The sequence below is a fragment of the Chelon labrosus genome, assembly GCF_963514085.1.
Source record: "Chelon labrosus genome assembly, chromosome: 21".
Classification (NCBI taxonomy): Eukaryota; Metazoa; Chordata; class Actinopteri; order Mugiliformes; family Mugilidae; genus Chelon; species Chelon labrosus.
The window spans coordinates 4,217,882-4,238,582 of record NC_140354.1 but is presented as its reverse complement, the minus strand read 5'-3'; the positions used below and the strand labels follow the sequence as shown (position 1 = coordinate 4,238,582).

Below are 20,701 nucleotides of genomic sequence, written 5' to 3'. Positions count from 1 at the left end.
CGGTGGGATGTCTTAACTCTTGTTACACTCGTTTTCATACCATATCTTTGTCTCTTTGTGTCTCGTGGCTACCCTGGATTGTAGCCTTGTTGTTGTTTCTCATCTTGTTTTCTTTGCACCAGCTTCGTCGTCTGTTTTTCAGGGCTAATGGTAAAAAGTACTCGTGTGTGTGGTTAATCACTCCCAACTTCCACCCAAACAGCTAGCTTGTCTGATATTAAATACCACTTTCTTCTTTCTCTTGATTTCTGACTGAATTAGTGTTGTTTTTCCTGTGAACACTTGCAATTTTTTTTTTTTATCTTCAATTCTTGTGAGGTAGTGAGAGGAGGTTGAAGCTGGGAGGGGGGATAGGATCAGCTTTGGTCTTTACTCAGATATCTATGATGGAGAATCCATGAATGTCTACGGTGGGTTGCTTCGGCCCACCCCGTCTTCAGTTGAATAAATAAATATTAAACAATGATCAGTAAATAATGTTATTGTTGCGTTATCGCAATTGTTAAAATTATGAAATAACATGTTTCATTGGTGCCTGATTGTAGCTACATTTTGCTTTTTCTGCCTTTCATTTTTAATCTGTGGATAAATTCGTATTTTAATTAAAAATTTAATCAGAAAATGTCATTGTGTCAGATTTCAAAGATGCAAAATCGTATCTGTGTGTGTACACTTAATATCTATATATTTTGCTTATTTCTCTCCAGATACATAAGCGTGACTTTTTTTATTTTTTTGTGCCTTCATTTTATTTTATTTTACACGACAAAACACGACTATGTTTTCATATAGTTTCCTACGAAAAGCCCGTAGAACCTGTCCAGTCAAAGTGTTTGACAGGCATCAACTTGAGGAACAAAGACGAGATTGTTGGAAGTTCAACGTGATCTCTGAGGCAAGATATTTTGTCTTGTGTTTCCTCCTTTGCGCTCACAGGAAACACTAACTGCAGCACATTTGATTACACCAGCCAAGAGATAACAGACGTTAGAAGGCACATCTGGGTACAGGATGTGGTTTTAATTTCTCACATTTACTGTTCTTGTTGTATCATTGCCTTCTGGGGCTCGCAAAGGCGCTGCACAAGAGGAAATATCACAAACAGGGCTGTGGTTTCCATCTGAAACTCTAACGTGAACCTTACATCAGAGAGGTATTCATCAAAGTCAAGACTGCAGTAATATCAAAGACCTATAAACGAACAATGGGACCAAGCAAGTGGTGTTGCTGAGTAAATTAACTAATCTAGTACCAGTAAAGAATATACTGAATTAATGACATTACTAGATTAATATCAAATACACATTAACCACACGTTACTGATTTGATTTTACTTTCCACCACTTTATGTATTGATTTGCCAAAAAAGACAGTAATATACTATTAAAACAATATGTAACTGCAAAATCTAAATACTGCTGTGTATTTTCAGGTAAATGGCTGATTCAAGTATTATAAATACTCCCAAATCCAATGGGTTGGAAAAGAGAAACGTAAAGTCATGTCAGTTATGAGGCCCTTGATAAGATCTCCCTCATTGTTATTTTATGAACCGAATGGGTAAATACCGGGACTGTTTAATGGAAATCCCGGGGAGGATTCTGATACTCAGTTTTGCTTTCTGTTGCTCGATAATAATGTTCCTCTTGCCAGAAAGGGGAAGGTAAACAGTTTTACTTCCCTTTCCATATATGGACTGGGCACGCGGGTCACTACTTGCGTCATCAGTCCACTCCTGTCGTCGGTGTGACAGAAGAAACGCCTGTTGCGTAAGATGCCTTCAGGTGCGCCTGAACAAGCTCCGACATCTGAGCTTTAAAGAATTGGAGAAGGAATTGTCGGAACGTTCAGGTGCATTTCATTTAAGACTTTGATGTAAGCCAGTAATAGTCTCGGGGCACCCTAAGTGAACCTTTGATCAAGTTCTTTCGATCAGGTAAACAGGAAGTAAATACAATAGCGAAGACGTAAAATAGCAATAACTTGGAGGAGAAATATGAAATGTTCAACTGCTTCACGTTAACGACAAAACGTTCATATTTTATGTATATTTTATTTCATTATTTATATAAATAACAAATCTCTTCGAAGAGCATTAAAAAAAGCATTTTTGTATTTCCTCGCCAACAATAAAATGTAACTTAATAATAAAATACAAAATACTATGTCTCTAGAATAACAAACAAAAAACAAACATTTTTATCACTTTTATCATAAATAACGGATATAGCCTAGTGCTCTCCATAATACCATAATACATATCAATTAAAAGAACTGACCTATAAAGTTTGTACAGTATACAAAGACTTAACCTAAGGTCACCTTTGTATATAGGTGACCTTAGTTTAGGTCTTTGTATACAGTACAAACTATATACAAAGTCTTTGTATGTAGTATAGTTAATATAGTATATGTATGTGTATGTTTAAACACACACTGGTTGTTTTTATTGTCTTAAGATGTTAGTTAATATTATTTTTCCACCAAGTGTATATACGTATAGGGTAGAAGACTAACGTAACACAAACATCATTGTATCATTTATACTAAATCTGAACATTATAGCTTAAACATTCATGGCTCTGGAAGTCACTGAAGAGCTGTTGTATTACACATCGATTACCCGGGTATATCTAATAACAGCTGAGTGTTCTTGTTTAATATATGGTTAATAAATCCGTCACATGATAAAATCATAACATTTCCCACCGACCATGAACGCATCATTACTATGCCCTTTGTCCGTGACTCATTCGACTGAGAATACCAGAGACTTTCCCTAAGAAGCGCCTCCCTCTGAAGATATGCTGAAGTAGAGACTGATATCAGATGTAGAGACAGAGCTCTTCAGACAGTCGGCTGTTAACGGACGCTGCCGTGTGTTTAGTCAGGACTTGTTTTGTATTCATCGCTCACCTCGCACACACTTGTTGGACATGGGGTTCCTGCTGACTAAGATGATGGCTGTGTTCGGGGACAGAGGTAATAATTGCTTCATTTCCACATCATTTCATCTTCTAGAGACTACGGGGGTATTTATATCCTAAATTAGATCTAATGTGTGAGTAATGACTTCAGTGAGAAAAATCCAGGGTTTATTAACTTTACTGAAAAGCATTTAAAGTCTCATTCGCTGCCAAGCCTCCATATGAAACTTTCCTTGAACCCAGCCAGGGCCTGGTATTTCTGCTATGTACTTAAGAACCCAGTGTTGTGGATTTCAGTCTGCGCAGCACTTCAGTCTTGTACATGTCGTTATCTTATCTGTGTGTGCTTTTACCTGGAGATGTTGTTCAAGCTGGCAACTAAATTATGTAACTCAGTCAATCAGTGGGCCATCTGGTCAGCTTTATGTTATCAAATATGCAAAGCGAGCCTGTCAATCTGAACTGTTCAACTTTCCTACAGAGCACAAAGTCATCGTTGTGGGTTTGGACAACGCAGGGAAGACAACCGTCCTCTACCAGTTGTAAGTGATTTGACCAGCTTCTGAGGCAGCAGTAGATTTTCACCTGCGCACTTTCATCTAATTCATTTGTGTCCCTTTTCACGCAAACACATCCAGCTTGACCAAAGAGGCTGTCCACACGTCGCCAACCATTGGCAGCAACGTTGAGGCGATCACCTTTCGTAACACTCACTTCTTGGTTTGGGATATTGGAGGACAGGAGAGCCTTCGAGCCAGCTGGTTCTCCTACTACTGCAACACAGAGGTACGGCTCACTCTCCATCCCTAGCTCACTGGATGGACACATAGCAGGAGATACTGAGACACATTTTGTCTGTGTTTTATCCATAGGAAGGTTCTTTAAATTAGTTTTCTATTCCCCACAAATTCTTGTTCTAGTAACTGCACATTAACCTACATTACCACCCTCTGCCTCTTAAATTTATAACCCTGCTTAATAGCACTGTGAGATAATCATAATCATAATAACCATTTACAGCATTACATGTACCTGTGATAGGATTCAGCAGACGTAACTGTTCCACATATTGCTCCGATAACTGATCCGTGTACATGTCACTGCCATTTCAGATCGTCATTCTGGTCGTGGATAGCACCGACCGGGAACGGCTGACTGTGACCAAAGATGAACTGCACCGCATGCTCGCCCATGAGGTATTTATCTCAAATCTCCGAGACTCGAATGGATTTATACGCAGAATACAACATTTCATATGGTTTATAATGTAGTTATAAACAGATATTTCACATAGTCGTCACGTATGAGAAGCTGCTTTTTGTATGAGAAGTTACAAAATGTTAAATAAACTTTAAAATGCACCTGCTTATAAGAACATTTTAACAGTAACACATATGTTTGTACCTTGTTTACGAATGACGAATGGGCGTGAATTATACATGGAAACTCTTTTACTAGTTTAATTTGTAATGTACCATGATGTAAACAACTTTTATTATTCTATGAAACTGCCCATGTCTGCTCTTCCTGTTTTGACGTTTGAGACACTTTCAGTCAGTGACTAATTGCGCGCTGGGTGTCAAACCAGTTTACTAACCCATGATACAACATAATGAGGAAGCATCGTCTTAGACTGCGAGAGTCAGCATGTTGATGTCTGTGAATGTTCCACTGACGTTGCTATTTGTAGGTCTCACAGATTATTTGGGGTTTCCAGTGGAAACATTTCAGCTCTTTAACTGTAAACCGATAGCAGAACTGGTAACACATCTTCTGCTCTGCTTTTTAGGATCTACAGAAGGCAGCTGTTCTTATCCTGGCCAACAAACAAGATGTGAAAGGCTCAATGACAGCGGCAGAGATCTCCCAGTGCCTCACGCTCGACTCTATCACAACGCACTCGTGGCATGTGCAGGCCTGCTGCGCTCTGACTGGAGAGGGGTGAGTCTAACACGCCTCACGTTCACTCTGCTGTCATCACTGTTTATGAGTCAGCCCTGATCATTATAGACACGGCTCAGAGAAAATGCTTTCACAAATAACAAAAGTGCAACTTTATTTTCAAAATGAGTCTTTTCTTTCTCCCTCCCTGCAGTCTGCCTGCAAGTCTGGACTGGATGAGGTCACGGGTTGAAGCAAACTAAAACACACTGCAGTGGACTGAACGTCTTAAGACTGAGCCAACATCTTAGACACTGCAGAGGCGTCAGTGTCAGGATTATTTACAGTGTTTTGGGCGTATGAACATGGCACCTGGGACAGAGCCTGACAAACCTACAGTATGCCTTGCTGAATGAGAGTCTGGAAGGAGCTGCGTCCTATCATCAGAGTGAACTGGCGGCAGAGAAACCTTCAAGGCATCAGGAATAAGTGTTGAACTGTTTGGTGGTTTGATCATTCTCCCGAAATGGGTGCAGTTTGTTTTTCTTGTGGTTATCATGAAATGGCCTCTGTTTAAAGGGTTAAATACCGTACCTGACCGGTTATATCACATTCCACTTAGTGCTAACTAAAATGTTGTGCCAAAAATAGAACAAATGAAGCAGGTAAATAACAGATCATAATTTCTAATCATAATTTATAACTCTACAGCTTTTATATTTTATACATCTTTTCTAGTAGGCCACCCTAGTCATTTGACAAAAACCTTACAGTGGGACAATTATGATCTCATTTTGACCTTTGAATGTTGATTCTCCTCACTGACCACTGACCACTTTCATAATATACCAGAACTACTTCTTATTGATCACTGTTTAACAACTACTGACGTGAGCCGCTATAAAAAACTTTAACACAAGAACAAACTGTCAGCACATACTGTGACCTCACTTAAGAACCTTTGCAATAGCATTATATTTTATGCCATCAAACAACAGAACTGTTTTATTGGACATAAAAATGTTTATTATTATTAAGATTTTTATTCTATTCAAAAACAAAGCTCTCAAATGATATACTGTATATTACAGAAATTTCCTGAATGGGAATAGGAGCTAGCTGCTAAGAACGATAAGCCATATTTTAAATGTACATATTGTATAGTGTCTATTTTTACAATAAACGTTATTATTGCAAGCCTTGCTGTGTGTGTTGTCTGTCCTACACCTGTTGTAGTTGTGATATGAATCATAGCACAGCAGATCTCTGGGTGTTTGAAGCAGTCTTTATCATGGTAAAGTTATCCTTTAAAGGAATGCTATGGTGATGATACATCAACAAAATGTTTATTCGTGAGATTTTATCTATGCATAAACGAAGCGGCAAAGGAGGGGGCATCCGGATTTGAACCGGAGACCTCTTGATCTGCAGTCAAATGCTCTACCACTGAGCTATACCCCCACACGCTATTAATGGACGGCGTATTTGCAATTTGATCATTTCATCATTATACATGGGAAAATGATGATTTTTTATGTGTGTTAGTATGATGCATATTGTATTTGTTCCAATACTTGACTGTGACGGCAGCCGTGTTGTTTTTCATAGTTGTTTTACTGGTATTTCAAAGTATTATTTTTGACCACTAGGTGGAGAAGTGAGCCTCCATTCATGACTATCTACATGGCATCAGCTGATACTTCCGCCACGGAGTCGTTGTCTGCCAGCAGGACTCAAATATGTTTTCTGGTTTCCTGTCTCACACAGAACTCCCACAACTGTCGCTTGACATGAAATAAGGAAAAATACAGGTTTCCACTTAGGTAAAAAAAAAAAAAAAAAAAAAAGTAAATGTCATCTAATTTTCTAAAATATTCAAACCTTTTAACTGGAAACAATTGTGCCATATTTTAATTGATAATCTATTAATATGACACATCTCTTCTGAATCCGATCATCTGTTGGACACCTATTAATATGTATAGGAGTAGTTCAGCAGCAGTAACTCCTACACCTAACAGGGACCCCTACGAGTAATACAGCCAAAAGATAAACCTCTGAGTCTTCTTCACATTTGTGCTCAGATGTGAGTGTGCACGTCAAACTTACAAGATGGCACAAAAACGAAGAAGCACACCTTAAAACTCATAAACTAAAACATATTTATTCAAATAAAGGCAATAGCTGTATCAGATAACATAACATGGCAGTGGTAACAGCTCACACAGAGGTTACCTAATACCCAAGTGACCCAAGGAAATTGATTTAGACTGAGTTACGGCCGTGTGAATTACCTCATGTATGCCGAAGAAACGTGAGAAATATATGAAATGTAACACTGTGGAGGTTCACATCCAGTTCTTTGTCTGGTGTTTGGGTCATCCAAGGATTTCAAATAGCCTTTATCAAAACTTGATGTAAAGGCATGTAGCTATTGATCTTTGCCAGTAAGGCTGTCGGGATTGATTTAGGAGTCTTTTCTGATAAAGTTGCCCAGGAAGTAATGTGAATCAGTATGCCTTATGCAGGAGGCTAAAACTGGTGTAGCTAACTTTCTTTTATTATGTAAACCTGTGCCTTTCCTAGCGTGACATGCCAGATTGTACTCCATGAAACAAGCCTGTTGGGTGGATACTGTAGAGCTTCTCCTGATCACGGCCAAGCTCCAAATGTTCTCGGTGCACAGCGTCAGTGGATTATTAGTGCATCTACTGAAAAAAATCTATCTACACCCACATGCTCATTAGCACACAGAGAGCATCATTAGTCTTTGTTATAGTTCTGTGGAAATAAATCACAAATTAGGAAATAAAAACTGCAGGATTGCACATTGTGTCCTTCACCAAACATGATCAAGGTACGTATGAATGGAAGGAATACTGAACTCAGTGCCTTTCTGATATACAGTACACTGTTTTAATCCACAGCCCCTTTGCACACGTAACTTATATCTCAAAATGCCTAAAATATTTCCTATGTAGTTATCTCTCTTGTTAATCTGTAAATTGTTATTTAAGCATTTTAAGTATAGAGCACTGAAATAATGAGAAGATGTGACAGATGTGTATTATGTGTTTGTTTAAAGCCACAATGCCCTCGCTGTGTGAGAAGTCACACCTGCTGCTGTGAAGCTGCATACTGTGTGTTTACATTCTGGATCATGGGACATGGTACTGATTGTCTTTCCAGCTGTGCGAAATGTTCAGCTGCCAGTTTATCAGCCGAGGAGTCAGCCACAGAACTTGTTAACTTTTTATCAGTTTTGCATGCTGCATAAAACACACTTTTTTTTTACCTTTTTTTTTTTTTTTTACTTTTTAACAAGACATTTACATAACTGCTGGGAGTTTCTGTTCCATGTGTGCTACAGAAACATGATGTTGTTAGAAAATAGACACAAAGTTTAAAGGAGCTGTAAACAGACATGACATGAATGTGTAACACTGTAACTAGCACTGATTCTAGGTCTGGCATTGTTAGCATCATGATCTCCATGTCTAATCTCTCATGTCAGGTTTCTCACTGTCTTCGCCCGCTGGTTTGGACAGAAGGAGCAGAGGCACCATAGTGCTTCTGGTCATATTTATTATTTTATTACTTATTACTTTCATTATTCCAGGCCTTTTGTGACACGTGCAGATCCTTCTCCTCAAAAAAGCCCCATCAGCTGATACTTGTGTCTTCGTAATCACCGTGGCAACGGAGAAACTGCACCGAGGAGGAGAGAAGGGGTGTAGTTAGAAACAGGGTGGTGTGTGGAGAGAGTGAAATTTTGAGGAAAAGGAGAGTGACGACGAGTGGAAGTGGGAGTTTTTGCAAGAAGAGGAAGAGCGGAGCAGAGACAACACTTTTTGCCTTTTTGCTGTCAAGCATGTTTTTCAGTCTGGTGTTGCTGTTTCTCTGTCTCTCCCAAACAGGGCTGGATAAAGTTTGGGCTCAGCAGCAGACAGGTGAGCTATGTGTATTCTCCATCCAGCATCACTGCTTTAATCTCTGAGACTGACGCATCTGCTCTTTAACTCCTGTCTCTGATTTAGTCTCACAGATGTTTAGTCTTGGGGGTGGTTTCCACCTTTCTTGCACATTTTAATCTTTTTGCACTTCATTGTTCTCAAGTTAAAGGAATAGCTAACATTCTTATTTATTAATGTTTCTAATGATGCGTTGTGTGTCGCTGCGTGGGATATTTTTATATGCTCTAAACCACAGAACTTCAGTAGGAATCTTTATGGAGCGGTAAATGGGCATGCCATGCCCTTTCCATTTTAAACACAAAAGTGAACGACCTAGTTTATAATGAAGTGCACAATAAAAAAAAAAAAACCTACTCCACAAGCATGCGACTGAGTCTAAACAACAACCCGCAAACAGCCTGTCTCAGGTTTAAAATTAGATTTGGGCTTGTTTTTCTGCTTGCCTCTCCGTTACAGTCTGGCACAATTCTTTAAGTGGTTTCTGGAGAGAGGACACAGATTTATCAGTTGTTGTACACTGCATTTCTTGCATGTCTTTTAGGAAGTGGGGGCGAGCATAAAGAATGAAAAAGAGGAATAATAATAATAATAAATAAATAAATATAATCTGGTGTTCATGATAATATATGAGGAAACTGACTGGTGTTTTTTTCCTTCTTGAAGCTGATCTCTTGCCTCCCTGCTCTTTTCATTTTTCATTCCTACTCATATAGAGATTAACAGTCATGTTTCTTCATTAAAATAGCACCAGAAAGTTAAATCACCCTCTAAGGTCAGGAGTTGTGCATAAGTAAAATTACTGCAGATAAATCTGTTCTGAGTTCTGTGCAAGAGCCGCTCAGATATGTACTCGCAACCCAGGGGGTCAGCTGTTGGGACTGGCCTGCCATTATCCTCCTTTCCGTTTAATCTTATCTGCCTCTTCACTCAACACTAAGTTCTGCTCCTTTTTTAAAAATGACTTTGGTCCAGAGAGAGCCACCGACATCATCGGAACCAGACTGTGAAAACACAAAAAATGATTTGAGTACCCAGCAATGACCTCAGTGCTTGGCCTCTTGTTTCTTATCCTGTTGAGAGGTTTGTTTAACAAATAGCCTGAAGCCGATCCAGACATGTTGGAGCTAAGCATAAACTGGAAGAATGAGACAGAGAAGAGGACAGTACTGAAAGACAGAACCACTGATAGGATGTTATTGTCTGCGGATCCCAGGTTGACTCTGGTTTTATTAAAGTCATGAGCAATTTGACTTGAGACAGCAAAATATAGATTTGTTTAAGGAAACTGGCAAGAACAAAAGCAGTCGCCTGCCAACAATTTAGCAACTTACTCTTTGAATCATGTAGGAATTTGGAGCAGCGTTTACATGGGCGATAGTTCTGACCTGAACTGTCTCCTCCGTTCACTTCTCTTAACAGGCAACAAAATGCAGAAATAATGCTTTCGTCTCTTCCATGCTGAGATTTAATTTCCCAAAACAGAAGTGCTTTTTTAAGACTCTGCAAAAGTCCCGTGTTTCAAGTTTTTTATTTTGGCAGATCAAGTTTGTTTGTTGCACCCTATTCGAGATGTCAAATTGTATTTATCTGGCATTTTTAATGTTCCTGTGCTTTTTTATTAAAGGAGGCTCCTCTGAAATCATTTAAAGTGATGGTAATTGTTACTGTAGTTTGTCTGCAGACAGGCCAAAGTAAATACTGAGCACGGTCCCACCTATCAGCTTGCTCAGTACTTAATAGCTGCAGTGAAACAGACAAACACGCACATTCTGAAATATGAAGTAAAGACAAAAGCTAGCCATCTAATAATAGCTAAACCTGTTGAATTGTAGATCTGAAATTCAGCCAGGAAATAAACTATAGGTGTTTATTGTGGGTAATGTTGAGAAGTCCATGCCAAGTCCTACAGCCTCTGCTCAGGAAGGGTGTGTCCTCTCAGACCAATCTGAGCTGACCACTCGCAGAAAAAGCCAGCTAAATGCTGCGGTCTCCTAAAAGAGTGGGCAGAGGTCAGTTTTCTGTCCAAAACATCTGCCCATTCACTGCCTGTGACTGAAAAAAAATAAGACTTCCTCTTTTATATATTCTCAACATCCTTTACCTCTATTATTTTTTCAAACTTTTACACAAACTTTTATTATATGCATGAAATAATTTTGTCTCTAATACTGGCCAGGCATCCAAAAAGATCTTTTTGCCTTTTCTGACTCACCAATATCGTGTATGTGTTGGCACAGTACAGCAGCTAAAAGTCTGCTGGTCACAAATGAGCTGTGAGAAAGGCTATAATCTGTTCTTAAGCTTTATCTTCTTACCGGGACACCACCCTGTATTTTTTCCCAGAGGAGGAGCAGATACACAAAACAAATCTTGACATTGATTCACCACTTAGGTATTCTGTTGCAGTCCTCTCCCACTTGCACGTGTTAGATTTTAACTTGTTTTCAAACTTGTTCGCTGGATATTTCAAGTTATTTACGTGAAAATATCTTTACATAAAGTCACCGCCTAAATCAGCATAGATAAAGTAAAAAATTAAAGTCTCTCTTGATATTTATATATATTGACTTATTTCAAGGGATTGTAAAATATTCAAAATCTTAAACACTAATAATACGCGTACCATACTTATTCTTGTTTGTACTGTGTAAATAAATTGAGTTTTGTGGATACTCCTTGTTGAGTGTTCAAATACGCATTTGAGGTAGGTTAAAGGTTATATATCAGCTCACGATCAGGCATAATATTATGACCCCCTGCCTAATATTGTGTAGGTCTCCCTTGTGCCTCCAAAACAGTTATGACTCATCAGAGAATGGACATGGACCTTCTGAGGGTGTCCTGTATAATGTTGTTAGTTGGGGCCTTTGAGTCCTATGGCTTACTGGCTTTTCTCCTTTGACAGACAATTGTCTGTAAGGGCTTTGTTATTTAAACATAAGGGACCAAGCACATATTCTCTGGAGATAAAGGATTCTGACTTTGCTTCCTAACAACAGACCAGTATGGGACAACTAAATATTAATAAAGAAGGGGGCACCCAGATTTGAACTGGGGACCTCTTGATCTGCAGTCAAATGCGCCTGCTGAGGGTGTCCTGTGGTGTCTGGCAACAGAATGTTAGTGGGGGCCTTTGGGTCCTATGGGTTGAGGGGAGGGGCCTCTGTGGATCATCCCACAGATACTTGATCAGTTTGGGATCTAGTGAATTTGGAGGCCATGTCAACACCTTGTGCATTTCTTCATGTTTTTTTGTTGTTCCTAAACAGTTTTTGTGTGTGTGTGTGTGTCTGTGTCAGGCTGCATCCTACTGGGGATGGCTGCTGCCATCAAGGAGTGTCATTGCTATGGGGTGGGGGTGCCTGGTCTGGTCTAGGTGGGTGGTACATGTCCAAGTAACATCCACATGAATGTCAGGTCCAAAAGTTCACCAGCAGAACATTGAATTGAGACAAGATTGTCAATGTTATTCACTTTTCCTGTCGGTGGTTTTAATGTTATGCCTGATCAGTGTATACATCTTTGTCACGTGTTCAAATACAGGTTTGAACAGAAGGTTATAAATTTTTGTATATATTTAGGAACCCCGTATAAACCATGGTTTATGTAAAGCAGCAGGAGCAGAGAATGGACTATGTGTTAAGTATTCAGCGTCTACTACTCCTCAGCTTTTGTAAACTAGAATATAGAATCTGCTACAGCAGATATCATTTCTCCTCTTACCTCATAGATGCCATGACAGGGCGGTTCCAGAGCTCAACAGTCACGTCCAGGATTAATATATGAGCTGCCACAAACACACTGACGCACTCCTTAATTGAATGAAAGGGTGGAGAGGCACAAGAACCAATACAATATGTTCCTTATGAGGTCAAAGCATTTGGGTTGTCACTTCAGAGAGCTGTTAAACGACATATTGTGGTGCTGATGACTGTGGAAGACATCAGTAATATAATTGTGTGAATGCAGAGTGATGTTTAAAGCAGGCCTCACCAGTGACCCACACAGTCTGAACTATGAGGGTTTGGCAAAGCCGGACAAAGCCGAGGAACCAACGGACCAAGTTCCCCTCCTACACTTAGGCGTATAGCCAACATCAACTAAAAGCAGATCAACTAAAATGGCAAAAGCGGAGCTCTGGGTACCCATAGAAATGTGGCTCAATACAAAATGTCCTATTTAATGTTCTTTAGTGTATTTTCTTGATCAATATATAAATAAGTGCCCTGAACTGACTTCAACTATCTTCTGTTTAACAACGAACATCTGCAAAACTGCAGCAATTAAGGATCAAGTTCTAGTCTGTTAATTTTCTCCTTAACATGGGATAGTAAAACTAGGGGAGGGAGAGGGAGGGATGTCTGCATGCAAGAAAAGTTCTCTGTTGTCATTAATTAGGCCTGAAAACATGAATGAATGGGCTCAGAAACAAGCTGTTTGGAGCCAATACCACACAAATCACAGGCTTTAATGTGGGTTGGAGGTTTAAGTCACTTTTATTGTCACACCATATTTTTATACCCACATGGAGCTAGAATGCACCCTCGAGATTCCAGTAGGCCTGAAAAAAATAAAAAATAATAAACATTTCATCCCTCTTAAGCCTTGAAAACTTTTGGATCCGACCCCCCTCCCCCCATTGCATTTGATTTAACACTTTGCAATTTTAAAATCTGATAGCTCTAAATTCAAAATGGCTTGTTTTAAGACAAGACACATCAACAGGATGGGATTAATTTCACTCAGGTTTGCAAGACACGACGGATGAGTGAGTGCAGGAGTCACTCCTAAATCACCAATTAAATCTGGGCTAAAACCTAAACAATGCATATGGATTTGACTGATGGAGTCGTTCGAGCAACTGAATGATTGTTTTCGACTAATTTTCGGTTTGACGTTAAGATTTCGGTGAATCTGACGAGAGGACATTAGCTCACAGGGAAAGACAGTTGCTGCAAGCCAGGTTAGCTTACGTTAGCATGAACAGCAGAGCCAGAAAGGACTCGTCCACGAGGGAAAACTTCCACGAGGAAAAAAAAAAAAAAAAAAAAAGACAGCCTGCACTCAGGTTCAACGTGTGTTTGAGCTTAGGTTTTCCTGACCGTACCACTCGAGGTCCGACAAGAGTCACCCAGCTCAGTTTTAATCTGCTCAGCGTTACGGACTCCCTGCATGAAAACACCCGAGCAGCAGAGGCTAACTCTTCGCGGCAGCCAGGCTGACCACGGCAGTTCATTCACGGTGTTTCACACAGGAAACCGAGCACGACGGGGTGATTATCTTGGCTTTTTTGTTCCGAGACGTCTTCGCCGCTACTTTAGAAATCTCCTGTAGTTTGCTGAAAGCCATGACCAGAAAACAGCAAACGTTAAGTACAGGAGACAGCCCTGATTTAGGGTTAGAATAGACACCCCGCGAGGGAAAAGGCGGTGCAACCGGTATATATAGAAGCTGGTGTGTGACGTCATCGACATGTGCCGTTCCTTACGTAAAAATGAGCTTTAAAAAAACAAAACATACAAGTAATCAAATAGATATCTACATAGATAGAATTTTTAAGTGTTCTGAATTCTGCTGAGCTATTAGCCTTTCTGAATAGTATCAAAATGTATTCATCATCGTCCCCATTCACATAGTTTCTCATTTGAGTCATCATCATAGATTAATTATTAATAAATCACAGTCAGATTAACGTACAACACACAACTAAAGTTCGTAAAAGGGGCAACATCTCTGCATACCATGAACAGAAGTGACTCCTGGGAGCTTAGTCAAGACACATTTTGTACATGTGTGACTGAGGTTTGTGCAAGGACAAAGATGTCCACAGGTTTACATCCAGTTTTCAGAATAAACACGCCAGGAGACATATTCCACACAAAGAAATCGCCGTATGGTGCTAAAATAAACAACATCAACAGTAATATGTGGCTTGAAAGAAAGTCAAGCCATCAGTTAAAACACCCTAAACTTTCAAACAAAGCCTACCTACCCCAGTTTGCTTACCAGAAGTGGTTTTCTTTGTATGTAGGCTGTGACAGTTCCTTCCGAGCTTTAAACATTATTTGTATTGTTTTGCCTTATTTCAACAATGGCTTTAAGTGCCCAGGGTAAGGCTGGCCATTTCAAAAAGCACCGTAATTTCTCATCTGGCTCACTGACCGAGCACAATGACACAACAGTAAGTATCGTTATAAGAGCCTGAACAAAACTTACATCTGGAATGTTTCCCAAATGTTGTGCTTTCTATTTTTGAAAATCTTGACTTGAAAGTGTTGGAATCAGTGGATTTATGATTTGATATGCATTATTTTTGACAGATGATTGGTACAGTGTGAACTCACAGCAGCATGGAACGTCAACTGGAGCTGACAATTTTGCTAACCAAGGCCCGAGGTCATCTTCTGAGCACACTAGGTTGAGCAGGGCCGTCCTGGGTGGAGGATTAACCATTACCACCCTGCCAGACAACATGACACGCATAGTGGTGAGTGCATTTATTATGTTTTTAGATTTTAACCTGTATTTGCTGCCCCAGAATTTTTATTATGATTGCAATGGTTTGTGGCATTTATGTTTTTAGTTTTTAACCTATAATTGTTTTAGTTGGCGTTAAACACTGCCCTCACTTGGGAAGAAACATTTACACTTCTCCAGGGACTTGGAGAAGCATACCGCAGTATATCATTTAGCCATGTTTACAACGAATACTTGACACTCTCCCTGAATGTGTCATAATTTTAAAACCTCTGGTTGTCTGTGTTTTTCTGTCTGGAAGGAGGATTCTGGCAAGTACTACACATGGCGTAGTTTTGGGCCCAAGGACCAGCATACAAAGGACCTGTGGGTAGACATGAGTGATGTCCGGCACAGCCAAGTTAGAGTCCATGGCATTCTGTCAAACTCATACAAACAGGCTGTGGTGAGTGTCACACAGAGTGATAAATGCACGGAAGTGTTTATTTGTAAGTCATCAATAAAAAAATTGAATCATGTTGCAGCTTAGAGATTGTTGCCACATGATTATGAAGGCAAGTTAGGGGTGATTTGCTACCAAAGAAAAACCTGCAAGACATTTACCATGGATTAAAATAAGTGAAACATTTCACAGTGAAATTGCCTTGTTACAAAATTGCTGTATCATTACGAAGAAGTTTAAAAACCAAAAAACATTGCTCTTCAGAGAACAAGACACAAACATGCTGCTTGGCCATCAGAATTAATCATTCCTGTGTCCTTCATTCAAATGTATGTATAATCAGATGTAGTACAGTTTGTGGTTATTTTTTTATTATTATTTTTTAAATAAAGAAACCTGAACCTGCTGGGAAACTTTTGGACCTGGCACTCGTGTGGATGTTACTTAGACATGTACCACCCACCTAGATCAGACCAGACCAGGCACCCCCACCCCATAGCAAGATGCAGCCTGACACAGGCACTCACAAAAATGGTTTAGGAACAACTCAAAAAAACAGCACAAGGTGTTGACCTGGCATCCAGATTCACTAGATCCCAAACTGATCAGATATCTGTGGGATGATCCACAGAGGCACTATCTTCAACCCATAGGACAAAAAGGCCCCCGCTAACAACATTGTGTTGCCAGATACCACAGGAGAAGGCCCATGTAAATTCTCTGATGAGTCACAACTGTTTTGGAGGCACAAGGGAGACCTACACAATATTAGGAAGGTGGTCATAATGTTATTCCTGATCGGTGTATGTGCTAACTTTCTTTGTTGATCAGTAAACTACTCTGAAAAGTAGTTTCTGGCTGTTGGTCAGTCATTGGGCTGTCGATAACCAATGAGCAAGGTTTCACTAAGGGGGTATAGCTCAGTGGTAGAGCATTTGACTGCAGATCAAGAGGTCCCCAGTTCAAATCTGGGTGCCCCCTTCTTTATTAATATTTAGTTGTCTCATACTGATCTCTCTCAAAACCTCAGTTGTTGTCCATTGTAGTGCAAGTCTCCTACAGTGTCCATATCACCTCAAATAGCTTCTATATGATTTATTTTAACTTCTAAACATTTCTAAAGCAGCGTAGTCAAAATCCTTTATCTTCAGAGAACATGTGCTTGGTCCCATATGTTCAAATAATAAAGCCCTTCATCTAAAAGTACACACAACTGTCTGTGAAAGGAGAAAAGCCGGAAATGTCCCTTCAATATTTTAGGAAGAAATTCAATCCGAAACATAAGGTAACAGCTCAGGGAGCTAAGAACAAATGTTTGTACATGCCAAGAGCTATGAACCTTCCAGACACTGTCAACACCTGCCCACTCTTGGCCTCTCTTGTCTAACACCTGGCACCTGTGTAAAACAGGAAGCTCACTTTAATACAAAAATATATAGTTGGATAAGGAAAGAAAAGAAGAAATGAACGTGCACTGAATAGTTTCCGAATATTAATACCGTGAAAGTAGTGAATATTGGCTTCACGAACACATCCAGTCCAGTTCCTAAGCTGGAGAAGTTGATGAAAGCTGAAATCACATTATGGATGGATGAATCTAAGACTTACAATGTGATTGCAGTTAGGAAATCCTAAATCTAGTGACTTTAATATAGTTTGTTGCAGCTCAAACCACTCTCGGAGTTTATGATCTTTATCTGCGGTAACAGAAGTATTACTTCCTCAGTTTGCCCAGTCAATCTTGAAATGTTTATATGAAAATGAAACATTGTGTTGAAGACCTTTTTTTTTGTAGATTCGACAACAAATTGTCAAAAGAGTGAGGGGGTATAGCTCAGTGGTAGAGCATTTGACTGCAGATCAAGAGGTCTCCGGTTCAAATCCGGATGCCCCCTACTTTATGATTGGGAAGGATTGGTGGGAAACATAATGAATTTGGCAGACAGAAATAATGAAAGTTGTTATTGATTTGGAAAACCTATAAAAGCAAAGACAGGTGACAACTGCAAATTATGGATTTTGTTATCATACAGTGACACGTACTGTACATTTATATTCAAACATCTCTCGTTCATGCTGTGTCTGTCACTTTTTGCAGAGGGTCGCCCTGTCTTTTGACTTTCCTTTTTACGGGCATCACCTGAGACAGATTACCATAGCAACTGGAGGTACATTTTAATTTTCTAACAGATGTTCAGAGATTAGGTTTTTTTTTTTTTTTCCTAAGGCGTACTTAAGTCTCACATATTTTTCCATCTGGCCATTTTCAGGGTTCATCTTCACGGGGGACATTGCTCACCGTATGCTGACCACGACACAGTACATCGCTCCTCTAATGGCTGATTTTGACCCCAGCTACTCTAAAGAATCCACTGTGCAATATCTGGATAATGGTATAATTTGAACACATGCCTACTGTATGTCTAAGAATGTCTGATTGTTTGCCTGATTCCTGTTTGACCTTTTGGGAGTTTTCAGGTGAGGTGTTTGTGGTCCAGTGGGGGCAGGTCAGACTCCCAGGCAAAGAGTCAGAAGGAGCCTTTACATTTCAGGCTGCACTTTATAAAACAGGGATCATCACTTTCAGCTACCGAGACGTGAGACATATCACTCAAATTGCAAATCTCATGTCCATCTAATTTTATAAATGAAATGTTGTAAGCATAGGTATCCTATTTTATTCTTATTTTTTCCTGTTTACCAGATACCACTGTCATTAGATGTGATCGGTTCAGCTGAACATCCAGTGAAGGCTGGTTTGTCTGATGCCTTTATGGTCATGTCACCCTCTTCTCAGTCATCAGGTCAGCTATAATGTTTATCTGTTGGGGTATACTGCTAAAAATCATGGTTAACCACCTGCTAGTATTGTCTTCAAATTCTAATATCTCTCCTCCAGATGCACCACAGCAGACAATCTATGAGTATCATCGAGTTGAGATAGATACCACAAAGATAACCAACAATTCTGCTATTGAGTTCACTCCACTGCCTTGTAAGTGAAAGTCTAAATCTCCTAAACTTAAACACATCGAAGAGATTTGACATAACCACTCAAACAATCAAATATCTGAAGTAATTTCTTGTTTGCATTGTCTGTTCAGCTTGCCTTCTGCATGACAGCTGTGAGCTCTGCCTCTCATCCAACCAAACCTCTGGCTGTAGTTGGTGTCATGTACTCCAAAGGTGAGTGGGACATCCTGTAAGTGTTAATAGACGGCAGTTTTACTCTGTATTTTACATAAATCTTGTGTTTCAGGTGTTCGGATGGCATGGACAGACACAGGCAAGAATGGCTGGATTATGCCTGTTCAGAAGAGGTATAGCTGGGAAATTAGAATTAATATTAGCTAGATTTTAAGGTGTTTTAATGCCAGCTCACTGTTTATTGTGCTGTGTATCGACAGAGCAAAGATGCAACCTGTGAGGATTACTCCAAGGCTGACAGCTCCACAGACTCCTCTACCGTACCAGACGTTGAGACAATAACCCCTTTGATTCCTCTGCAGAAAGGCTGTGGGAGACATGGTGAGGATAAACCTTGAATGAACTTTACTAAGTAAAATTTATATCCTGTTTTGGAAAAAATATAAAAATAATTTCTTTCTTTCAGATGAGACGAAACATATATTCAAGAGTGGCAATGGTGAGTTGCTGTGATGTTTGTAGAAGGAATTATGATTAAGCTTTTGGACTGGACTATTTTATCATGAGTCTTTGTCCTTTCTGCAGGAGTGAAAACAGATTCTTCAACCAAGAGTGAAGGACTGGCTAACACTGGAGTGATAGCCGGTGTGGCAGCTGCTCTGGTGTTGCTCTTGGCTCTGATCATTGTAGCTCTTTATATCAACTACCATCCCACTGCTGCATCACCGCTTTACCTCTTTCAGGTGAGACAGAAAAATTTGCTGTACCTGCAACTTGGGACAAGTTATTGCTGACATAGTGTATGTCCACATTAAACAATATTGTCATCGCTCGATGCTTTTCAGAGACGCAGGAATTACTGGCCTTCCTTGAAGTTTCAAAAGCAACAGCCTGGTTACACAGAAGTGGAAGGAGAAGGTCATGAAAAAGACAGCATTGTTGAAGCTGGGCCATGCTAAAAACATGAATGGAAACGAGGATAATCGGCGTATTTCCATCCAAACAATTAAATCCCAAATACATGCCAAAGGGTTTTTACATTAGGTTTGTTAAGTTTCCGCCATTACAAAAAAGTTTTGATTATTATGTTGCTGAATGTTGTTTAATGCTGAATTTGTTACAAATGTACGTATCTGCTGGAAGTGGTGGTTGCTTGAAAAATTAATTTGACTGCAAGAAACTGTGAAATGCATGCCAAAGGCTGGCAGTCTTAGAAATGTATTAGATATACATGGACTGTGCTGTTTTTACACCAAACAAATAAACATGTGGTTGTGCCTCGGTTTCAGTTCCTGCGCTTGACCCTTTTAAGTTCCACCTTTTGTTTTACACAAACATGCTACAGTTCCTGGTCCAGTTTGCAAAGTCATGTTTTGATGTTTTTGGTTTCCTTTTTACAAGAGTCAACATTAAATTACATTAATATTGCGTGTACCCAAATGTAGAAAATAGAAAAATACAGAAATGTCAGCGTTCATGAAGACAGGCTACAGTACAACTCTTTTGTCAGCAGATGTCATCCTAACCAAAACTATCACATGGACGTGAAGTAGGACATGCAGTGAACGTGGCAGATGTGTAAAAATGTGATTTGAGAGCACTGGATTGGTGAAGGCCCAAAAACCTGCAGCAATAAAGATGATCGCACGAGTTTGCTATGCAAGCACAGATGGAGCGAGGACAGACATGCTGGATGTGCACATGCACAGGGGTCGATTGGACTTCTTCACAGAACAAAACAGAGATTGGGCTGCTTCATTTTGAATCCTTGGCTGAATATGCCCAACGTAAAGATGACACAGTTCCTCGTTTTAAATAAGAACTAAACCTTTATTCCACGTTAAAAAAAAAAC

At 39.7% G+C, this 20,701-nt stretch overlaps 2 protein-coding genes across 3 annotated transcripts; both read left to right on the top strand.

Moving 5' to 3' along the window:
- The first annotated feature begins 2,855 nt into the window (after positions 1-2,855).
- On the top strand, positions 2,856-6,331 carry arl5c (ADP-ribosylation factor-like 5C). The gene is made up of 6 exons (XM_084570077.1): positions 2,856-2,982; positions 3,409-3,469; positions 3,566-3,713; positions 4,040-4,123; positions 4,717-4,868; positions 5,023-6,331. Exons 1-6 carry the CDS (start codon positions 2,937-2,939, stop codon positions 5,069-5,071), a joined length of 540 nt encoding a protein of 179 aa, XP_084426203.1. The 5' UTR covers positions 2,856-2,936; the 3' UTR covers positions 5,072-6,331.
- A 1,508-nt stretch (positions 6,332-7,839) lies between these two features.
- Positions 7,840-20,275, top strand: LOC311506651 (plexin domain-containing protein 1-like). 2 transcript variants are annotated; one of them, XM_084570698.1, is made up of 14 exons: positions 7,840-8,758; positions 15,103-15,269; positions 15,561-15,704; positions 17,800-17,869; positions 17,972-18,094; positions 18,180-18,298; positions 18,406-18,505; positions 18,601-18,696; positions 18,806-18,887; positions 18,961-19,021; positions 19,109-19,229; positions 19,315-19,347; positions 19,434-19,591; positions 19,694-20,270. In XM_084570698.1, exons 1-14 carry the CDS (start codon positions 8,680-8,682, stop codon positions 19,805-19,807), a joined length of 1,467 nt encoding a protein of 488 aa, XP_084426824.1. In that variant the 5' UTR covers positions 7,840-8,679; the 3' UTR covers positions 19,808-20,270. The 2 variants fall into 2 exon arrangements, with proteins under 2 accessions (XP_084426824.1, XP_084426823.1); XM_084570697.1 differs by lacking the exon at positions 7,840-8,758 and adding an exon at positions 13,123-14,054 and having other exon boundaries at positions 19,694-20,275.
- The last annotated feature ends 426 nt before the right edge of the window (positions 20,276-20,701 follow it).